Source organism: Girardinichthys multiradiatus, chromosome 23 (assembly GCF_021462225.1).
Source record: "Girardinichthys multiradiatus isolate DD_20200921_A chromosome 23, DD_fGirMul_XY1, whole genome shotgun sequence".
Lineage (NCBI taxonomy): Eukaryota > Metazoa > Chordata > Actinopteri > Cyprinodontiformes > Goodeidae > Girardinichthys > Girardinichthys multiradiatus.
The window spans coordinates 22,312,142-22,336,085 of NC_061815.1; the positions used below are offsets into that span (position 1 = coordinate 22,312,142).

The 23,944-nt window shown below is 38.3% G+C and overlaps 2 protein-coding genes across 6 annotated transcripts; one reads left to right on the forward strand and one right to left on the reverse strand.

Moving 5' to 3' along the window:
* Positions 1-167: 167 nt before the first annotated feature.
* LOC124860514 (septin-8-A-like) lies at positions 168-18,508 on the reverse strand. 5 transcript variants are annotated; one of them, XR_007036379.1, is made up of 11 exons: positions 16,680-16,879; positions 14,410-14,524; positions 14,132-14,327; positions 9,608-9,794; positions 9,372-9,533; positions 6,538-6,634; positions 6,237-6,405; positions 4,469-4,601; positions 4,190-4,380; positions 2,800-2,873; positions 168-2,094 (listed from the first exon to the last, which is right to left on the reverse strand). XR_007036379.1 is itself a non-coding variant. In XM_047353888.1 (11 exons), exons 1-10 carry the CDS (start codon positions 16,695-16,697, stop codon positions 2,870-2,872), a joined length of 1,272 nt encoding a protein of 423 aa, XP_047209844.1. In that variant the 5' UTR covers positions 16,698-16,880; the 3' UTR covers positions 168-2,094; positions 2,848-2,869. The 5 variants fall into 5 exon arrangements, 4 of the variants coding, with proteins under 4 accessions (XP_047209844.1, XP_047209843.1, XP_047209842.1 ...); XM_047353888.1 differs by having other exon boundaries at positions 2,848-2,873; positions 16,680-16,880; XM_047353887.1 differs by having other exon boundaries at positions 2,844-2,873; positions 16,680-16,880.
* sowahab (sosondowah ankyrin repeat domain family member Ab) lies at positions 18,409-19,692 on the forward strand. The gene has a single exon (XM_047353038.1). It carries the CDS (start codon positions 18,409-18,411, stop codon positions 19,690-19,692), a length of 1,284 nt encoding a protein of 427 aa, XP_047208994.1.
* Positions 19,693-23,944: the final 4,252 nt, after the last annotated feature.

Consider the following 23,944-nt stretch of genomic DNA (forward strand, 5'->3'; position numbering starts at 1 on the left):
CATTTTCATTGTATTAACCTTAAAGGATAATGACATTTTTCCATTTAAACTGAGATGTACGCTACTAGGATGTTTCCAGAACAATCCAGAAGGAGCCTGAAGGAACCAGATTTCATTTACTTGCCGTTTTAAATCAGAAAGTACAATTATTTGAAGAAAAGAAGCCATTTCAAAAGAATAAAAAGCTTTATTATATGACACTTTCTAATCTGGAAGTGAGCAAACACAAACTTAACATCAAGATTTATTGACACAAAGAGATTTTAATCCTGAATTTATTCATATCCAGCCTTTTTATATAATAACAGAATATTTAGCTTTTGCTGTTTAAACTATTACATACTTACATATACATCTTTAGGAAATAATGTAAGAATATAGATGTTTGAATGACAAGACACTATTCATTGTTTAAATATATATAGTTTTTGAACTACGATTCATTTAAAGTGCTTCTAAATCATAACATGACTACAAACAAGACATCCTTTGACAGCATTAGCACATGAGCGTATAATGTATATTTCACAGTGTATGTTTTTTAACATTCAGTTTACAAGCATTACAAGGCGAGAACAGGAAGATTGCACATTAGAAGTGCCCTGCAAAAGTATTCCGTTTTCCACATGTTGTCATGTTATATCCACTGGGATTTTGCCAGATAGACTAACACAAAGTTGCGCATATTTCTAAAATTTAAGGGAAATGATACATTATTTTTAGTTTGAAAAATGTTATGAGTTTTTCTATTCAAACCCCTTTACTCTGAAAACTTCTAAATAAAATTTAGTGAAACGAATTGGCTTTAGAAGACATCTAATTAGTAAACAGAGTCCACCCAGGTGTAACATCATCTTTCTGTAAATAGTGCTGTTCTGTGAAGGCCTCAAATGATTTTTAGAGAACACGAGTTAAAAAAACAGCTTTATGAAGACCAACAAGCACAGCAGACAGGTCAGGGATAAAGTGGTGGAGAAGATTAAGCCTGGTTATGTTATAAAACAATATAACAAGATCTGAACATCTTGCAGAGCACCTTTCAGTGCATCTTTAGAAAATGGAAACAGTATAGCTCCAAACCTTCAAAGACTGAGAGCATGGGCAAGAAAATTAGATAAGAAGCCTAAGCTAACTCCCGGAGAGGTGCAGAGAATCTGCTAAGAGGACAAGTATTAGTCATGCACTCCAAAAATATTGCCTTAATGGAAGAGCAACAAGAGGAAAGTCATTGCTAAAAGAAAGCATATTTGCAGTTTGTCACAAGCAAAGTAGGTGACAAAGTCTAATCAGATGAAACCAAAAGTTACATCCAAAATGTGATGTGTGGCAAACAAAACTAAAACTGCATAACTCCCTAAAAATGCAATCACTGTTGTGAAACATGGGGATGGCAGCATCATGCTGTGGTGAAGCTATTTTTCAGCAGAAACAGACAAGATGGTCACAGTTAATACAAAGATGGAGGAGATAAATGCAGGGCAATACTGAAAAAAAAAAAAAAACTTATAAATTGTTAGAAAGGCCCAGTCAAGGACCAACCTTAAATCCAATCAGTAATTTGTTGTGAAACGTGAAAATTGATGTTCACAGATGTTTAACATCCAATCTGACTGAGGTTGCTACAATGCATTGTAAAATAAATAAAATCTGAAAACCATGTATCATTTTCCTTCTGCTGCACAATTTGGTGCTCCTTTGTGTTTGTCACATAATATCATTATAAAAGACACAGAAATTTGTGACTGTAACATGACCACTTTTTGGAAGAAATTCAAGGGACATGAACACTTTTGCAAAGCACTGTAGTAGAAAAACACATTTTGGCAAAGTAAACTTCTTAGTACTTGCTGGAATGAAGTTTAGGAGTCATGCAGAGACAATGCCACAGCACATTGTTTTAAAGTGTGCAGATAAAGGTGTAGTTGACGCGGAAGACATCAGGTTGACTCACCGTGAAGGATATTTTATTTCTATAAAATCTTTATTAAACATTAAACACTTGATTGTTAGTCTGATGTTCTCATGCGGTAGAAAGTCTTCTAATTCAGGTTCCTTCCTGAGGTTAAGGAGCACGCAGATGGAAGACTAAAGAAGCTACAAATAGAAAGAGAAAAACAACAGTATTTATTTGAAACCAGAAAATGTTCGTTTTTCAAAGCAAATATCAGTAAAAGCTCTTTACTATTCTGTTCAGGTAGCTGCAAACAAAATTGAGAGAAGCACCTCTAGAGTTAGTGAATGAAGATTCAAAACGTTTTTAATCATCAGAAAGACACTGAGATGAGGATGAGATGAAGGTTGAGGAGCAACCAAAATGCTCTGTTTCTGTTTCACTTTTTGAATGAGGCTAGATAAGTTCTCAGTTCCAAACTCACTGCAAAATATGGCGATGTGCTCATAAAATAAATTTAAATGATAATAAAAATTATTGTCAATATTTTACAGTCGTGTAACTACTGCCATGTATTATTAACAAAAGCATTCATAAATAAGATGAGTATAAACTAACAGAAGCAGAAAATGTGTCCTACAGGTTTCTCACTGAGAGCAAGGGGCTTATAAGTACAGCTGGAGATGAACACAAATGGTCATAAAAAAAACTTTAAAGATATATGCTTTATGTTATAAAAACCGTACATATAAGTATTATTTCATTTTAATACAGTTATTGTTGTTAGTACAATTATTATTATTATTATTGTATACAATATAATATTACACTAATATTATTAATCATACCATTAATTATTATTATTATTATTATTATTATTGCTTAGTTAAAAGCCAGTCCACACATACAGTAGAAAAAGGGTCTGTTTCTTCTATACCGATGAGAACCTCACTTTCCTTGGATGTTCTCATTGATAAGTCAACTAAAAGAAGAAAAGAACAAAGATAAAAAAAATACCCAGAGAAAAATTATAAAGTATAGTATAAAATAATAATAAAAAAACAAGATGAATGAAACTAAACTGCAGCAATGTTTAGTTTAAGACTTCGTCAGGTTTTCTTCTGAATTATTAATCTGAGCACCATACACAGCACCCTCCATACATTTTAGTGTTCTGGTTAAAGATGTGGGAAAAGCTTTAAAATATTATAACATTTTATTGCAGTAATATAAGAACATACTGTAGATTTTAGAAAACGCAACCTTCAGTTTGAATTAATGTCTTCAATAGGAGATAAAACCTGTACACAGCAAGACCTCTAGTATGTTTGGATTTTCTTTGACACTTAATAAATCAAAGGTGGTATTTTTAAAACTTTTTTAGTTTGCTGCTGCAGGAAAATATGTTTATTTTGAGTCTTTCAACATATCTTTATTCATTTATTGTTGTGGCATTGTTGTGGCATCAAATCGTAATAATTTCAGCAATCCTAACTGATCAGAAATGGGAAAAACTAAGTCTGATTTAATCTTAAACATTTTGCTTCTATTTTCTTCATCACCATCTCTGTTTTCAAAGCTTTATCACAGATTAATTTTTCAGCTCATTCTAACCGCTAACTGATTAGGTGGGCTTTGTGCATACATATTTCACGCTGACATCTAATGTTTCCACCTGAAAAACAATGCCAGCTCTACGTGGAATGTCTGGGTATGATCTGCGCTGCACATGGCGTGAGCACTATTGAGACAAGTGAAAAGTAAACATAAGTGCCCTTGCCTGAGAGACAGTCTGGCAGGTCTGCCTGCAGAGACAGAACCATCAAGCTGTGTCATGCAAGCTGTGACCCTTCCTACAGTGTCTGTGTACCGTGTCAGTCTAAATATGTCCCTGGATCGCTTTATGAGTCAAAATGGCCTCTAGGAGGATAGCATGGTAGCTTTATCCCCCCACTCCACATCCAATTATGTTAATGTGGACAAGTCTGGACAGTGTGTGTTGTATGTCTGCCTTATAAAAACAATTATGTGACATTCAGCAAACAGTTTAAGGAACTGTGTTAATGTCACTGTTCTGTGGCATCAAGTGTCACTCTAGTAACTATAATATATAGTACTGTGAGAAACATTTGACCCACTATCTCAACTGAAAAGGATCTTAGCTAAAACATTACCTTATAAAATCACCAGTATCTGGTTTATTAGAAGCATATTATAAAGAAGACGAGTTCAGAGTTTTAACGGTGCTGTTATTCTAGTTATAATATGTAATAAATAAAAACAGATATCCAGACTTACTTCTTTTTGTCCTTTTCCTTCTTGAGCGGCTGATGTGAACATCCCTGCAGCGCCTGTCCCATCAGCGTTTCAGCCGCCACCCTCCGCCTGTTGAAGGCATTCATCTCCTCTTCCAGTTCTCGTCTTTTCTCCTCCAGATTTTTCTTTTCCTCCTGGTGCATGCGCTTCAGCTGTTCAAACCTCTCATGAAGCTGAAGAATGTGGCACAAAGCACAATATGCAACAAACCCAGTAATTTCCTTTCTCTGAGAGGCGATTTATAACATGCTCAGTCCTCACCTCTTTTTCTTTTTCTTTCAGCTCTGCCTCCGTTTCCTTGACTTTGTTGACAAACATCTGTCTCATTGATTCCTCTCTGTGCTGCAGCTCTTTGAGGAACTCCTTTCTTTTGGCCTCATACATCTCCTGCAGGCTGAAGAACAGGGTGAACACAATCTTAATTCCATATCACTGCTTTACATGAACAAGATGTGGCAGGAGCCAGCTGTAGCAGCAAGTACCTGCATTCATACTCTTAGTTAGCTTAGTTAACTCAAATGTAATCAAAGAGATCATTTAATGTGCTGCAAAAAGGTAATTTTTCAGGTATTTGCTTGTTTCGATCAGAAACAACGCATGAAACATGAAATTGATCAGAACCATGTTTCAGGTGAGAAGTAGCACATAAATACCCGAGTAAATACAAATTACAGTTTTCAACATTGATTTCATTTCCTGTTGCTTTTGGAGGCAAAAATATTACAAAAAGATAATAAGACATCATGACCCAATCTAAAGAAATTGAAGAACAAATAAGAAACAAATTTACTGACATTTATCAGTCTAGAAAAGGGTTGCAAAGCCATTTTAAGGCTTTGGGACTTTAGTGAACCACAGTGAGAGCCATTATCCGCTAACCTAGAGGACAAGGAACAGTGGTGAACCTTCCCAGCAGTGGCTAACGCACCAAAATTACTCCAAGAGTCCACCAAGGCAGCATTTATCATGACTAAAAACAACACAAAAGCTTCACTCAAATTTCCCAAAAAATGATCTTGGAGATCTTCAAGAGTTTTGAGAAAATACTATGTGGACCCAAGAGATAAAAGTGGGCATTTTTGGTTTGTGTCTTGTTACATATTGTGCAACTAACACAGAATTTCAGAAAAGGAATATTGTAGCGTCAAACATAGTGGTGGAAGTGTAATGGTGTGGGGCTGCCTTAGAATTTGGACGACTTGCAGAAAATCCTAAATGAGAATGTCCGTCAATTGGTTCTGGACCTTAAGCTCAAGCACTTGGGTTATGGAGTAGAATAATGATCAAAGCAGAACAGCAAGTCCACTTCTGAATCCCAGAAAACAACTATAATGAAGGTTTTTTTGAGTGGCCTAGTCAAAGTATGGATAAATCCAATTGAGATGCTATAGTGTGATCTTAAATAGGCCGTTCATGCTTAAAGACCCTCCATTATGGTTCATTAAAAACAGGTCTGCAAAAAGTGGTTCAAAAGTCTCATTGACAGCTGTCACAAAAGCTTGGTGGTAGTTGTTGCCTCTACGGGTGGCGACAAGTTTATAGGTTTAGGGGGTAATTACTTTTTCACAAAAGGCTGGGTTGGTTTACATAGCTTTGTCCGGTTAATAGATGAAATCATCATCTTAAACAGATTATTTTTATCATAAATTTTAATTTTGCTCTGGTGATCTGAAAGATTTAAATGTGACAAAAAAGTTAAAACAGAGGAAATCTGTAAAGGGAAAAAAAAAAATCACAGAGGCTGCGTCAAATGCAGCCTGAAGTCAAGCTGTGAATGAAAACAAAGATGTGGATAGACAACTATTTTATGTCTAACATGGCTACAAATCCTGTCAAAAGGCTAAAAACAATGTTATGGACTAAACAGCATTAACATTTTTATGTGAGATAATGATAACTCCTGACAACCAATCAGATGCTCATTAAATTATATAGTATAAGAGTGGATTGTCATGCAGTGGAATAAAGCTGGTACTGCTTTTTTAACAGATTCCCCTCAGTAAAGTGCTCTGAAGCTCCCTCATTTCACCTGAATGACTGGCTGTCAGGGTCAGTGTCCTTGAAGCCCATCTCTTCTAGCTTGCAGCGACGATAGAGCTCGTAGTGACGAAAGTGTGTTTGCTCCCGGAGATCATCCATGTTAACACGCAGAAGCATCTCTCTCAGATGAACAAAGTCACAGTGCTCTTCATTTTCCACTAAACAAACAAGAAAAAACCTTGCTGGCTGGTTATTTATTTAAAAAAAAAAAAACGCAATCATTTCCTTTTTGCAGTGGTTATGACAAGTGGTTATGACAAGATTTTGCTAAATAACAACAGCAGAATCACCCTGTACGGATCCCCAGGGGTAAGACCTTGCTTTCACCATCCTGTTCCCTATTTTGACATCCTCTGTGCTTCCAACCACAGCAAAGGGAAGGCGAGCCTGTAACACAGAGAGCGGAAAATGTGTGAATATATTGTAGTACTATTAATTAAGTTCACAGCATCATCTATGATGTAAAATATATTTAGGTAGGTTAATTAGTTGGCTATGGGGTTTTTTGGGGGGAATTTTGTTTTTACTTTACCAAAGTGCCTTTAAAAGGTGTTGGTGGAGTTTCCGCTTGAACCTGCTGTCTAAGGAGGCAGTTTAATATATTGCTAATTACACATGAACTGTGCCTAAAGGAAACACACCTCTAAATGTATGCTACAGACCGGAGACCCAGTAGGATTTTGTCTTGACCCAAGCTGTACTTATTGAGGAAGCTTAGGTCCTTCGGTGTTTGCAGCAAGATGCTGCATATCTTCTATAAGTCTATTGTGGAGAGTGTGATCTCTCCATCTGCTGGGGTAGCAGCATCAGAGCCAGGGACTTAAAAATGCTCAACAATCTAATAAAGAAGCCTGGCTCTATTCTGGGGACTCATCTAGGACCTCTGGAGATCATTGTGCAAAGAATGATTCTTCATAAAATGAAGAACATTATGGAGAACCCTGAGCATCCTCTTCATGAGACTGTCCTACAACAACAGTGTCTTCGGTCAGAGGCTTCTTCAGATCTGCTGTAAGACGGAGCGCTACAGGAGATCCTTCCTGCCCACAACCATCAGCATCTACAACGGCTCTTTGAAGAAACCTGTATGATATGAGCTACAACAACATTTAATTTCTTTTCGGGATTAATAAAGTATTTTTGAATTTGAATTGAAACACAATGTAGTGTAAAAAGCTAAGTCATTCAGTGTTGCTCCCACATGAGGGCAGTGTTTGGAAAACGTGGAACAATCTGATGGGTTGCTGGAATTTGTAAAGGTGCTGTTGGTGGTCATAAACATTTGCTCTGGTGTAGGCTACAAAAATATAAAAATAACTGAATAACCAAGCACTAATGAGGGCTAAAAAAAGCAATAGGGCTGGAAATTTAAATCTTTAAATTATTATTATATTTTTTAAATAATATGTTTAAAAAGTTTCACATTTAAGAATCACACTGTGGAATAAAAACCGACATACCATCTGAACTAGTGTTTAAAGCACATAATGGTCTGTAAGGTACGTCAGGCAGGCCCTTCCTCATGTGTTTTGCCAGTTGCTGAGAGCAAGTGAAGAGAGCAGAGGGTAGAGGTTTGAAGACTATATATACATATATATATATATATATATATATATATATATATATATATATATATATATATATATATATATATATATATATATATATATATATATATGATATGATATGATATGATATGATATGATATGATATGATATGATATGATATGATATGATATGATAAACAGGTGTAAAGGTAGGTGGATCGCTGCTTTGGAAAGTAAACTTCTCAGATGACTGTTACTACAGAGGCCCAACAATTAAAGTCTATTTTCAGAGTATATCTGTGGTGCAGTGAGACATCTCGACCAGACTGAGTTAAAAAAAATGTTAAAATCAAATTGGCACTAAAATGCAGTGACCGTAAAGAGTGACAGAGTGGTTGAACCCTTCTGAATACAGAACTAAATGACAGAAAACCTGTTCAGTAAAATATTGAAGTATAAAAACTATGACATTGCTTATGTGTAAAGTTGGATGAAACACAGCATGAAAACAAAGTTACAACATTCCAGTATACACTGAATCGAGGTCAAAGTTGCTGTAAAGATGCAATGATGAGTAACTGAAGTGAGAGCTTTTACTTATATTAACTTTTATTTCTTTTAAATGCATAAAGGTGTATATTATTTTAAGTTTTTTTCTTGGATTTTGTGTAAAGCGCTTTATATTTCTGGATGTATCAGTGTTGCTATAAAAGATGGAGTTGCTCTATTGGTTATAAAGTAAGTATTTTTATTCTTTTTTATGACATGTATGTCTTTATTTACAGTTTTATTTATTTATATATATATATAACTCCAGTCACCCCCATTCATTCATTCAATCATTAAACAAGACTCCCAGTCATTTTTATGTATTCTTCATCTTGTTAATAAGTACGGAACTATTGGGTAAATTTCAGACCTTTGCTGCTTCATTTCTAGATTTTTAACCAACTTTTCTGAGACAAGCACCCTGCAACACTTCTGGTTACCATACACGATGAACAGTGCTTTGCAAAGGTAGTTCATACTCCTTAGATCCTTTCCACATTTGCAGCATTATTGGAATAATACTATTTTGTGTTGGTCTATCACATAAAATATATTGAGGTTTGTGGTTGTAGCGTGACATAATAAAAAATTTGTATTATTGTCTAAATTCATCATTAGAATTAGTTTTCTAATGTTTGTAATGTTGCTAAAATAAAAAATAGTACTTGCATATTTAATTATATAGTCTTTTGTGCAGATTAGAAGCTTTAAAATAATTATGTCAACAAGAGAGACAGCATGTTTTAAGCAAATTATAACCACATTTTAGCAAGCCTCTGAACTGAACAAAATGAGGACAAGTCTTAGGTATCATATTTTTTTTTAGAGTGCAAAAATTAGAGATTATTTGGTTAAATTAAGCTAATGTTTGATCAGTTCACTTAAAATGTGTCAACTCATGATCAAATTGGAATATATTCAGAATAAGCCTAAAAAGTGAAGCAAAGATATTGCTTGCTGTGTTAGCATTTGTCTAAAATTATAGAAATCACATGTATTGTACCGTGTGTCCATGTTTCTAAGACTCACATTTAAGGACGCGTTTATCTCTCCAACTTCCTCATCCTCAGTCGGAAACTGATATAACTGCACGCCATAGCTCTGCAGCTCATTCATGATCTTCTTCTTCAAGTTCCCCAAGTCACTCTTGGACATGATGTCTGCCTTTGCAATAACGGGAATGATGTTCACCTATTGGAGAGCCACAAGATAAAACTCAAAACGGAACTGATGAAATATTCTGGGATGGGGTTTTATCGTCTCACCTTGCTGTCCAGCTTCTTCATTGTGACGAGATCAAGAGATTTCAGGGTGTGCCCGGTGGGAGCCATGAAATACAGGCAGACGTGGATTCTGGTGTCGTCGTAGTTAAAGAGGGAACGTTTTATTTTCAGCTCCTCTTCAAGATATTTCTCAAACTGGGCTTCGATGTAGTTGAGAATGGGGTTGCAGCTGCAAAACAAAAAAGAAAAACATAAGCTTGTTGGTTTATCTGCTTATTTTTAACAGATTTTGGATGCTTTCTTGTAGACATGTTAGTTTCCATGGTAAAACTCTGCTATCTGCCAAAAATGTCAGATTTTCATACTTCCTGCTGTCTTATCTGTCAAATGGATGGGGTCTGGCTCTGGTCAACCATTCTTTCTTTCCAGCTTAGATGCCAACACAGTCTCCGTAGTCTAAAGATCACTTCTGGACAGCAAGGAGGAGGGGTGATTGCTAGCTGGTACTGATCTCAACATGAAGCACTTATAGTAATAAGCTATATAAATAAACTTGACTTGACTTAATTTCGTTTACAACATTTCAACATTATTCAATTCATATCCTTTACTGTTATCACTCAATGCACAACTAACATACAGGGGTTGGACAATGAAACTGAGGCCATGGGAGATGTTCAACTTCACTTTCATGTTCATCAAACCAATCTTTCACCAGTCTTGCTGTGTGTATTGGTGCATTGTCATCCTGATACACGGCACCACCTTCAGGATACAATGTTTGAACCATTGGATACACATGGTCCTCAAGAATGGTTCGGTAGTCCTTGGCAGTGACGCGCCCATCTAGCACAAGTATTGGGCCAAGGGAATTCTTTGATATGGCAGTCCAAACCATAACTGATCCACCCCCATGCTTCACTCTGGGCATGCAACAGTCTGGGTGGTACGCTTCTTTGGGGCTTCTCCACATCGTAACTCTCCCGGATGTGGGGAAAACAGTAAAGGTGGACTCATCAGAGAACAATACATGTTTCACATTGTCCACAGCCCAAGATTTGTGCTCCTTGCACCATTAAAACCAACGTTTGGCATTGGCATGAGTGACCAAAGGTTTGGCTATAGCAGCCCGGTCGTGTATATTGACCCTGTGAAGCTCCCGACGGACAGTTCTGGTGGAAACAGGAGAGTTGAGGTGCACATTTAATTCTGCTGTGATTTGGGCAGCCGTGGTTTTATGTTTTTTGGATACAATCCGGGTTAGCACCCGAACATCCCTTTCAGACAGCTTCCTCTTGCGTCCACAGTTAATCCTGTTGGAAGTGGTTCGTCCTTCTTGGTGGTATGCTGACATTACCCTGGATACTGTGGATCTTGATACATCACAAAGACTTGCTGTCTTGGTCACAGATGCGCCAGCAAGACGTGCACCAACAATTTGTCCTCTTTTGAACTCTGGTATGTCACCCATAATGTTGTGTGCATTTCAATATTTTGAGCAAAACTGTGCTCTTACCCTGCTAATTGAACCTTCACACTCTGCTCTTACTGGTGCAATGTGCAATCAATGAAGACTGGCTATCAGGCTGGTCCAATTTAGCCATGAAACCTCCCACACTAAAATGACAGGTGTTTCAGTTTCATTGTCCAACCCCTGTATGTTATCTGGAGAAACACTAAAAACATGACATATTGGGTCAAAAGAGTTCATAAAAACATTTTAAAAGAAAATTAGAAGATGTAAATCCACAAAAATACTATTAAAGGTTGGTAGGTTAGGACATAAGTAAGTGGCAGTCACATTAATTTAAAGTGTAGAATTATATTGCATAGGACACATTAAACATCCAAAGGTTTCTTATTGAAGTTTAGTTCTCTGACGGCGCTTGGATGGAAATAGTTTTAGAATCTGCACGTTTTTAAGGAATTAAAAAAACTATAAAAATAAGTATTGTATTCTGTATTCTGTATTCTTTGGCACACTCACATGTTCCCGATCATAAAACAAAAATGAAAGATAGCCGGGGTGAATAATACAAAATGCAGTTTTGAGCCACTTTCAATTATGGACCGCGAGATAAATATGCAAAGATGATCAAAAAGAAAAAAGAAAAAGAAAAAATCCATATGAACTCTGTAAGGAGGAAAATAACTGTTTGCAGCATTGGTGATAATACAGGTCCTTCTCAAAATATTAGCATATTGTGATAAAGTTCATTATTTTCCATAATGTCATGATGAAAATTTAACATTCATATATTTTAGATTCATTGCACACTAACTGAAATATTTCAGGTCTTTTATTGTCTTAATACGGATGATTTTGGCATACAGCTCATGAAAACCCAAAATTCCTATTTCACAAAATTAGCATATTTCATCCGACCAATAAAAGAAAAGTGTTTTTAATACAAAAAACGTCAACCTTCAAATAATCATGTACAGTTATGCACTCAATACTTGGTTGGGAATCCTTTGGCAGAAATGACTGCTTCAATGCAGCGTGGCATGGAGGCAATCAGCCTGTGGCACTGCTGAGGTCTTATGGAGGCCCAGGATGCTTCGATAGCGGCCTTTAGCTCATCCAGAGTGTTGGGTCTTGAGTCTCTCAATGTTCTCTTCACAATATCCCACAGATTCTCTATGGGGTTCAGGTCAGGAGAGTTGGCAGGCCAATTGAGCACAGTGATACCATGGTCAGTAAACCATTTACCAGTGGTTTTGGCACTGTGAGCAGGTGCCAGGTCGTGCTGAAAAATGAAATCTTCATCTCCATAAAGCTTTTCAGCAGATGGAAGCATGAAGTGCTCCAAAATCTCCTGATAGCTAGCTGCATTGACCCTGCCCTTGATAAAACACAGTGGACCAACACCAGCAGCTGACACGGCACCCCAGACCATCACTGACTGTGTGTACTTGACACTGGACTTCTGGCATTTTGGCATTTCCTTCTCCCCAGTCTTCCTCCAGACTCTGGCACCTTGATTTCCGAATGACATGCAGAATTTGCTTTCATCCGAAAAAAGTACTTTGGACCACTGAGCAACAGTCCAGTGCTGCTTCTCTGCAGCCCAGGTCAGGCGCTTCTGCCGCTGTTTCTGGTTCAAAAGTGGCTTGACCTGGGGAATGCGGCACCTGTAGCCCATTTCCTGCACACGCCTGTGCACGGTGGCTCTGGATGTTTCTACTCCAGACTCAGTCCACTGCTTCTGCAGGTCCCCCAAGGTCTGGAATCGGCCCTTCTCCACAATCTTCCTCAGGGTCCGGTCACTTCTTCTCGTTGTGCAGCGTTTTCTGCCACACTTTTTCCTTCCCACAGACTTCCCACTGAGGTGCCTTGATACAGCACTCTGGGAACAGCCTATTCGTTCAGAAATTTCTTTCTGTGTCTTACCCTCTTGCTTGAGGGTGTCAATAGTGGCCTTCTGGACAGCAGTCAGGTCGGCAGTCTTACCCATGATTGGGGTTTTGAGTGATGAACCAGGCTGGGAGTTTTAAAGGCCTCAGGAATCTTTTGCAGGTGTTTAGAGTTAACTCGTTGATTCAGATGATTAGGTTCATAGCTTGTTTAGAGACCCTTTTAATGATATGCTAATTTTGTGAGATAGGAATTTTGGGTTTTCATGAGCTGTATGCCAAAATCATCCGTATTAAGACAATAAAAGGCCTGAAATATTTCAGTTAGTGTCCAATGAATCTAAAATATATGAATGTTAAATTTTCATCATGACATTATGGAAAATAATTAACTTTATCACAATATGCTAATATTTTGAGAAGGACCTGTACTTCAACGGGGCAACTGTAAGAAGCAACTACTTTGCTATTTCCAGTTTTGTTTTAGGATTTAAATAAAATCAGTCACTGTTGCGTTTCCCTAATGAGAGCAATAATGCTTCTAGTCCATGTGAGGTCCTGTGGGATGTACATTCCCAACATTTTGCAGGAAAACAATCTATTTACTCAGTCACCATGATGTAGAGGGCAGTGGAGCCTTCTGCTACTCCTGAAGTTTATAATTATAACCATGATTTTGGAGATGTTTACCACCACGTTATTCATAGAGCATCATTCTTGTGGTCTTTGGACCTCCAACCTGTATGTAGATCTGTCTCCATTTTGCATTGGACCAAGTACAGTTATGTCATCCACAAATTTGATGGTAGTGTGTTCGCTATGAGTTGGAGTATAATTATGCGGGTAAAAATGGCAGAGAACCCAGCACATAGCATTGTTTCCAGACAGGGGTAGTGGTAAGTCCCCATCATAACCACCTAGGAGCAATAAGTTGAAAGGTGTCAGATCTAACTACACGTGTGCTTTTTAAACAAGCTGAACCATGGCAACACCCATATTATTCTGCATTTGTGCTGTACTGTTTCCAATATTGTTTTTTATGGTTTCTGTCACCAAAATGAGGCAAAAGCTACAATTACAAAATGTATGTAACTTGGTGTTGAAGCAGGCTCAGAATAAAATCCAAAATTTAGTGCAAAGTCAGATACTTTGTTTGTCTAGTTTATTTGATCAAATGAACACCCAAGCTTGGACAAGACGTTCTTCAACCTTTCTTCCTTGTTGATTTGGTCTCCAAACCCTGCAGTGTGCACGATAGTCAGCTTCAGTTTGACTGTGTGCTCCTGCAGCTCGTACGTCTGTGAGCGCAACTTCACTTGTTGCTCATAATGATCAGCTTCCTCATTTTCGAAAGTCGTGTTGAAAAGCGTGTTGATCAGGGTTGATTTGCCTATCCCTGTCTCACCTTAGACAAAAGGAACAAATGATAAAGACTTTATCCAAAGTAATTGTTGCCATTGGTAGTGAACTCATGTATTCAGACGTACCTACACAGAGGATGTTGAAGCAGAATCCCTGTGCAACTAATTTCCTGACCACTTGATGGGGAAGGCTGTTGAATCCAACCTGGCCACTGAGCTCCAGGCTTCGCATTTCTTCATTCTGAGGAACCATATGCGGAGAAACAAAATAAGTCAATATATTAGTGAGGTACCTGTTTTGCCATATCTCTTTGCCAAAACTGTAAAAGCAATGTGAAAATTACCAACTAAAAATTTGTCATATTTAATTACGGTACTTGTTATTTTTATCCATTAATCTGAGATCAGGTTTTGGAGGCAACAGGAAAAGCCAGACAACTCTCTGAAAAGTCACATTCTCCAGCTCATTTTGGTATCCACAGCAAGGCGTTCCTAGACCACGTTTTTACTGCAAGTTCTAGGTTTGTGTGATTTGTGTTCACCACAACAGACCCAAGCAGTTCTCTCATTGCAGCAAACGAGGCAATACTGAACTGAATTGAATTGGGGACCATCACAACTTTGCGCCGAGAATTCAGACACTGTTCTTGTTTTGGTTAATACAAGGACTGCATTAAAAGCCAGTCATCAGTCAGTCATTTTCTACCGCTTATTCCATAGTGGGTCATGGGGGAGCTGGTGCCCATCGCCAGCAGTCTATGGGCGAGAGGCGGGATACACCCTGGACAGGTCGCCAGTCCATTGCAGGGCAACACACAAACAACCAAGCACACACTCATTCATACACCTAAGGGCAATTTAGAGTGACCAATTAACCTAATAGGCATGTCTTTGGACTGTGGAAGGAAGCCGGAGTACCCGGTGAGAACCCGCACATGCACGGGGAGAACATGCAAACTCCATGCAGAAAGATCCCTGGTCAGGAATTGAACCCAGGACCTTCTTGCTGCAAGGCAACAGTGCTACCAACTGCACCACCGTGGTTAGTTTTATTAGCGATAACTGATTATAGCTCTGGTTAAAGATGACACCAGCCACCAGCTTTCCTGCATTTACCATAACAGTGAAGGTCACTCACCAGGTTCAAACCTAGATAAAACAATTTTATAAATAGACATGGGTCCATATGAAATTGAGGGTATAACGTTGTGTAAACGTTGAGTAATATTCCACAGTTTTCTTTTATTTTTTTATTTACAACAAAATGTATGATTTGATAGTTTTTCTTGCATGTTGAGTGGCTCATCTTTAGTTTTCTCCGTTTGTTGTGTGACCACAAATACTTCCGAAACATTTAAGTGGTGTTTTCTGTTATTATGAGACAAACTCACAAGCTGTCTTTCAGCCTGCGGACCAACAACAAGTGGGGGAGGGGAAGCACATTGTTACTCTATGTCCCAACCAGCCAGAAACAACTCCAGCAGCAATTTCCAGGCCATCCCGGTAAAAGGACTTTAACCAATAAAAATGGTATGAAGAAATAATTTAGAAATCGTCGCTTTTACAACCTTGATATCAGTTGATTGGATGTTGCTTTGATTTATTCAGTCAGTATGCTGAGAAGTTTCTCCTTTAACACTGGATCCACCCAGGGCATCTTGGCATCTTGCAAAAGGCTCAACATGAGGACCAATATGTGTTCAATACAACAGCCTTCCTTTTCAGCCTCCCTCTCTCATTCACACAAAGAGCTCTTTATCTGGAGGATATTTCACAGAGGACATCCAAGCTGATGGCGGCCCGGGTACCCACAACCCCAATGACATTAAAACAAAACTCTTGCATTCTTCACAATGCAACTTTTTGTCCGAAAATAAGTGATAATTCTATTATTTTCTGTTTTAATAATACATAATGTATACATGTGCTCAAAGCTGAAACAAGTTTGGCAGATAAGAGTTGTTTTTGCAAAGCAATGCCATAAGTCTTAATGAGGTAGTAGTTGATGTCACTACACAAACAGGCTTATACTCATCCTTATCCTCTTAACTCAGCCTCTTGCAGCCCACTGTCCTGTTATATCCAAACTAACCCTCCCCCCTGTTCATTCAGCACCTGCAGAGGTAAACAGATGCTCATATTTGGAGCTGATTTAATGCAAGCAGCATGTCAGATGCTTAGGTAGGCTTTTTTCTGCACGACCCAAGAGACTGCTCAATAAAAGACGCATGTCCAGCCGTGTAATGACGTCCTCATCCTGATTCATTAAGCACATCGAGCTTTCTCAGCACCGTACAGGCAGCAGCATTCCGTCACCCAGAACCCTTTATGTATTTCTATTCAACAGTCACTGCAGACAGTTGCTCATCATCACACGCAAAGTGAAAACATCTTACCTCATCGGCCGCCATCATCACAAGTGTCTGAGTCTAGGAATAATAATCAGCCTTCATCCAGACCTGGTCCCCTCACGCTCAGTGCGGCTGCTTCAAGGCAACACGCCCTCTGTGCAGGAGGGCGGCATTACAGCAGCAGCCTGATTCACTACTCTTCCTCACTCGGTCCAGCATATACATAAGTCTATTGTCTGATGCTTTTGCGAAGGGAAATAATTCTTGTCTTTTTTCACACAAATTATATATAAAAGCAAAGACCCACTCCGGAAGAGATACCCGCAAATAAAATACATCAAAACAAAGAGAGAATTCATCAAATCTGTCCTCAGCAGCTTGCCATACATTGTAGAGCTGGATGTCGTCCTATAGCCACATCCAGTTTAACGTACTGGTTTTCTTTTTGCCAAGCCTCAAGGCTTTGGTTCGCTTGTTTGTTTATTGTACTGTTTTTGTTGCTGTTGTTGTTTACACGTGTAGAACAGGGGCGCGTCCAGTTATCAAAGGGGTGGGGGAGCCACTGATGATGGCACACCAAAACCAAAGGCCATGATGCAATCTCAGTTTTATTAGGCTGTTCGCATAAATACACAGCAGCATAAATAAATACATTTTGTACATTATTCACTTGTCTACGGCAAATTTGCATTCATATATAATATTAAGTGTGTGTGTGTGTGTGTGTGTGTGTGTGTATGTGTGTGTGCGTGTGTGTGTGTGTGTGTGTGTGTGGGTGTGTGTGTGTGTGTGAGTCGGGGAGGTGGGCATTGCCCCTCACATGACACACATGACTCATCAACATTTAAATATTTCGGCATCCCAAGCTTCTAGTAATATCCTTCAAGTTTTGACGGCTTCTGCTGTGTTCTTCAGACCTTATTACAATTGAACCTGCCTTAACCTAGCAACAGAGTAGCAAACATAGGACGCGTTACTCTGTTTTTACAGTGTTTTTTTTTTTTTTTTTCAGATTAGGGTTATCTTTTACATTTTTTATACAAATTGTTAGTTTCCACTTGTGTGCTGCAAAGTATATGTTCCGCAGTAAACCTTTGAGTTATTTGTATCGCAATATTATTATATGTATGGCCTTTGAAATAACAAAAGAAATAAGTTAACAAACAGCTTGCGATTAAGTAACTTTTATATTTACATCTCAACTCTGTATAGTCACAGTTAATAATAATAATAATAATAAAAATGCTAAATTATGCAAAATGTAAGAGTTTCATATTATTTTATTGCATGTTTATTCAAACATCTAGGGGTGAATTTATTCTACTAGTAATAGTAATAGCATTTATATGTAATGCAATAAATTATGCTGTAACATAACGAGTCAAAAAGTATGCAACATTTGAGGTTTGTTGTGTTGCTTACACGTTTTAAACATAAACAATATCCTCTGCATCTTTAAATTATTTTGAAAATAGACAAAATATTGTAAACATGAATAAATAAGATAAACCTAGTATAATATACCGCTGTTTTTGTTCATTTGGACACTTGGAAGTCCAATCAAGTTTTTTTCTTTGGTAGTAAATGTTGATCCCCTGCAGGAGCCCCCTGAAAGCCTTTGAACGGGGGAGTGTCTGCATATTAAACGGGTGGAGTGATTTGGCGGGGCGCCGGAAGCAGCAGGTTGGTGGTAGAGGACAGCGCGGACACGCTGCGGAGTTACCCGTCACATCTCTCACCTGCATCTTTTACTTTACGGAGGAAAATCAAAGCCATGGCACTGACCCAGGAATCCGTGTTGGGTTTCCTGCTGGAGCACGGAGGCAAAGTGAGAAACTCTGAGCTGGTGAACCAGTTCAGGAGCCTCATCAACAGCGGCGATCCCGCGGAAAAGCAGCACAATAGAGAGCTGTTCAAGAAGCTGGTGAACAGCGTCGCAGTGGTCAGACAGATCGACGAGGTGAAGTTCGTGGTGGTGAGGAAGAGGTACCAGGACTTTGTGAAGGAGGAGGTCTGCCTACAGGCGCAGATGGAGCAGAGCTTCTGCAGTCTGAACACCAGCAATAATGCACGCCGCTCTTCAAGTGTAAGCAAATACTACAGTGATGATAAAATCTGTGCGGAGAGTTTGCAGGAAAGTAGGCCTTTATCCGCCGCGGATTCAACCACTGTTAAAGTCCTGAATATCTCCGGAGATCAGCAGTGCAGAGCGGGTAAATCTGGCGCTGTGTTCGCTGTCATAGCAGTAAGATCCCCAGAGAAAGACTCTGCAGCAGGTGCAGGGGACGGATCTCTCTCCCAGATGCATCAGCATGGAAACCCGGACAAACCAGTCATTAGAGTTTCCTCACTCCCATCTCTAACTTCTAACTCCTTGTCTCAGCAGAGGAATTTAATAAAAGAGCCCCAGTGTTGGAAATCCAAGCAGACAGAGGTCAACCAGGCCCCAGGCTCTCCCCCGGCGAGGGCCCAAAACAGGACCCTCAGACAGGCTGATGATGCCAAATACACTGAGTCTGTGCCTTTGGAGCCAATGGCCCACAAGTGGCTTGTGAAGTGTGCTGCTGGGCTGTGGGGACAAATATACGCCTTACTGCTGCAGGACACACGCTTAGCACAAAGGAAGGACTTCATGTCAGGTTTCACAGCCTTGCACTGGGCCGCCAAGGATGGCAGCTGGGACATGATACACAAGCTCATGGATGTTTCCAGCAAAAGAGGCACATATGTGAATGTCAACAGCAAAGCACATGGAGGATACACGCCTTTGCACATTGCAGCCATGCATGGACACGCTGAGGTTATAGTTGCTCTCGTGCAGCGATATGGAGCAAGTGTGAATGAAAGAGACAATGATGGCAAGAAGGCGCTTCACTATCTGGGCAAAGGTGCATCGGCTGAGGTCAGGGCCCTGCTGGGTGGACCGCAGCAGAGTGAAGAAAAGACGGAGCATGAGGAATACAAAGAGCATGCAAGAGGATTCAACACCATCAGCAAACTGTTCCACCCTCACTTAGGAAAGAAACATAAGACATGTAGGTTTGCTCATGAGTGGTAAGAGGGATCACAAGTGAATCTAGGGATGTTTCAGCTAGCCATGGGCCAGCATTAGATTCTTTTGGTATGATAGTTAGTAAAACAAAATATGATCTGATTGATTTTATTTAAAACCAAAAAGCAAAAATGATTTCTACTGATACAAAATTAATATATTGATTATAAATGTTCTAATCTCTATGCGCTATTATAACCTTTACCAAAGTCTTTATTGTTATTTAAAATTAGATTTAGGCAAACATTTGAAATAACTCCCCTATTGATTTAGTAGTAGTTGTATTGAAGTCAGCTTTCTTTCTAGTCACCTTTGCACAGAATATGAGCCCATTTTTACCTTTCTGCTCTTTATATATCACTGGTTTGGTAAGTGTACTATTTATGCATAGTATATAATTTTGGTTTATTAGTAGCGGTTAGGGACTCATTTTGAATAAATGTACCTTATCTTTTTACAAATGCACACAATCAGTTTACATTAGTCATATTTGTTTTGCTAATGTGTAATATATCTGTAGATGACACTTATTGACTCTTGATTTGTTGTTTTTTACTGACAAACGTACACTGACCACAGAAACACTGTATTGATTTATTTGGGTTGTTGACATCACAACAGGCACAAGAATGAAGCTGATGAGTAAACATCAGTAAACATTATTGCAGACGATGATAGTTTGTCTAACAACTTCCTCGGGTGTTGTCTGGAGTGAAAGTAATGGTATGGACTGTACTGCTTGTGCAGGCCAGGAGGAGCTAACCAGGAGGGTTGAGCTCTACAAAAGTATGTCTGCTGGCTCAAGTAGCTGGTGATGCAGCTTTTCTGCAGAAAGCATCATTGGGACTTTGAAATTACCCTAATGAGAAGCAGGGTTCAGAGCACATATTGTTATTTTAGGATTTTTACCTTTTGTCATCTCTTCAAATAGTTTTTACTAATTTTCACTTGTTTATTTGCCCCATGACATTGATCCACAATGTCAACAGATTTATACATAAAACCTAACATTATTAGTTAATTATAACAACCTGGTTTGGAATGATCACTGAAGATGTTTAAATATGGCCTACCCTTGTCTTTTTCACAAACAACCTCCATGTGTTTTATTGCTACCCAATGTTCCTGAAGTCCATACAGTTTCTCGTAGATAGCTCAAGCGTTTAACTTTAGGTGTACCAAATATAAGTAAGCATCCAAATGAAGAAGTTATGCCTTATGTGATGTCACCAGAGGCATGTGTGATAAAGCATGTTTTTGGGAGGGTAGGTTCATCTTAATTAAACAACAGTTTACCAAAAAATAGCAAAATGAATAGAAAACTGACCATGTTTCATAGGTGACAAACTATGAAGTGAATTTGCTTGATTTTACAGAGAAATCTAAATAATAGCTTTAAATTTTACTCTAGACTAGTATGATAAAAAATAAATAAGTATTCATTAGCCTAGACCCACAGAGTGATCACTTTTTATTCTGGAATAGAAATTCTCATCTGTCTCCTAATAAACACATAACATTTGTATAGATGCATTTTGTATGTATTTTATATTGTACAGAAAACAGTTGTGTTAAGTCTTTTCAGCAGTAATAAGGGATATACAGTACCTTCACTTCATAAACGTTTGTTAAAATGTAACATTAAATAATGAAATATTTCCTAGTTAAGAATTTGTCTAAAGTGTGAGATCATTAGATTTTTACAGTTTATTTGAATAAATTTGATTGGTCCTGTTCTTATAACTGAGCACTCCTTCTTCCCAGACAAGAGATGCCTGACACCAGTGATTTTCCCTTTTTGTGTGTAGTGTGTGCTTTTGTTTGGTGCGCTGAAAGAAATTCTGTTTTTATCTTTAGCTGACCCAGAAAATCCGTCCCTGATGACATGAAAAGAGACACGGATGGTGTCGTCACAATCAAAACAGCAGCAGAACAATGTCCCCTTTGTAGTTGGCAGGAAACAAAGTTTTTTCCTGCACTGACAAAAGACTCAGAAACTGTTCCCCATTTCAGACTGAACCGAGTGATTAGTTTAAAAACGTTTCTTTGACACTGCCACAGGACTTAATGATTAGAAAAGAGAATCACTCAGTTCATTACAGATTAACCAGCTCTACAGATTAAAACTCTATATACTTTGACATGTTGTTAAGCAGGGTTATTAGTCTCTAGTAACTAATCACTGTGAAGGGTTTCAGGGACTAAAATATATAACAAAAATGTTCGGTTGTATTCTCAGAGGCACTGTATTTAAGGCGAAATTTTAAAATGATGGTGTTTCTAACCAAAATGGGCCGCAGCCTTGATGACAACCTAAAATGTTCTTATCTGGTGTAATGCTGTCTAATCAGTGGAGATAACACGGCTGCAGATTTCACATATTTCCAGACATAAGGAATGCTTCAGCACACATCAGGAGAAAAACTCCAGCTGACTAAACTGGAAAGCTGAGCAGACAATCTGTCGGGAGGTGCCCTCGGTCCAGAGACAACACCAATTTAACGACAGGTTATCTCAAATGAAGATATGACAGAGGACAGTGACACGTTCTTTGGTCTCAGCAATAGTTTATACATTTTTAGGCCACCGAAGGTTAGGAACTGTTGTAGATGAAAAGCCCGTAAATCGTGGGTCTGGTAAATTGAATTGAACTTACATACTTTTCAAAAACAGTTTTCTATCATTTGTGTGGATGTTGATTGTATACTTGAATAAAAAGGCACTTCGAAGAACTTTGACGTAAAACTTAATACACTACCATCTGCAGGGCAGCTAGTGTAAATTCACAAAACATTCTCCAACCCTCACATATCAGGCCTTCTCTATAGTATAAAAAACATATTGGTGGCATAGATTAACAAATTAGGACAAAAAACACTTGTAAAAATGTTGATCTATTGATTTTACATAATTTCAATATTCATCTGTCCATTAAACTGGACATCAAGGACTACTGGAAATATTTTTTCTTAAAATTTAATGGTTTCCCCATTTTTAGTACCATAGAGAAGGGGTTCCCAAACCTTTCAATCTGTGACCCCCAAAACAACAGTACCAGAGACTGGTGACCCCCAGAAAATACATATATTTAATTCACTATTTATTTAAAACACATATTTAGAGTTTGTTAATTTAATGGTATATTTAAATATTTAATAATGTAATAGATAAATAAATGGTAATTGTTTAATAGGACATTTATTGGTACATTTCTCCATTTCATTCCCTCCATACACCTTAGGGGTCCCATAACAATGATTCTGAAAATCCTCTCACGACCCCCCTCTTCGTGTCTCGTGACCCCTCAGGGGGTCCCGACCCCCACTTTGGGAACCCTTGCCACAGAGGATATTTTTTGTAATTTCTGTCATGATATTTATTGTTAGAATTCACAGATTAGCAGGAAGTGGTGGCAAAAGGGGGTTCCTGAAGAATCACGACAAGGAGCATAAAGGGAGATGGACGAGACAGTTGCATACAGAGAGAAGGCTAAAACGTCAGGAAAAAGTCACGTCTTTATTACACTGAACAGTATTAACAAAATGCTAAAATATACACCCTCTCATAAAATAAAACTGTGGTTCTTTAATTCACCTCAAAGCAAACTTATTTTTATTTGGTAAAATATTTGTTTTAAGGCTCCAGATAAATTTTATTTAGTAGGAGGTAGGGCACGTCCCTACAAACATGGCTCTTTGGATGGGCAATATTTCTGATCTCTGTTATAAACGTATGGTGTCCCCCTGAGAGGACGTGGGGTAATCTCTTTTTAAAATAAATTTTAAATTTAATAAAAGACTAAAGATGATTTAAGGATGGGGAACAATCTGCAATGAGGTTATCCATGCTTAAAAGTGTTAGTTTTATCAATGTAACTATTATTTACAGTTAGTTCCAAAATTATTCGTATCCTGGCAGATTTTGGCTTGAATTAATTTCTTTTCATCTTTCTTTCTAACTTGAAGTTACATTAATCTTTTGGAGTATCCCAGTCACTTGAATCTGATAGAGAATCTGCGGTGAGAGCTAAAGATTAGGGTGATGGCAAGAGGCCTTCCAACTCAAAAGGAATTGGAGCTCATCAGCAAAGACAAATCCTTACATAAAATATGAGTGGGTTCTCAACAATGTAAACCCACGTGACACGAAGCCTTTTGTTTATACAATTGTAATCATATGTATTTTCTCGGACTGCTTGACCGGTTATTTTAAAAGTAAAGGTAATGAAGCCGGCAATAAAATCTGAAGTCTTTATTTC

What these genes read in the sequence shown, in the direction of transcription:
- sowahab (XM_047353038.1), top strand. Translation starts at nt 18,409, where the DNA reads ATGGCACTGACCCAGGAATCCGTGTTGGGTTTCCTGCTGGAGCACGGA.
- LOC124860514 (XM_047353885.1), bottom strand. An exon ending in CAAATCAACAAGGAAGAAAG is followed by an intron (nt 9,795 to 14,131) that starts GTTGAAGAACGT and finishes TTTGTTTTGCAG; the next exon opens with CTGCAACCCCATTCTCAACT. An exon ending in TGAAAGAAAAAGAAAAAGAG is followed by an intron (nt 4,381 to 4,468) that starts GTGAGGACTGAG and finishes CACATTCTTCAG; the next exon opens with CTTCATGAGAGGTTTGAACA.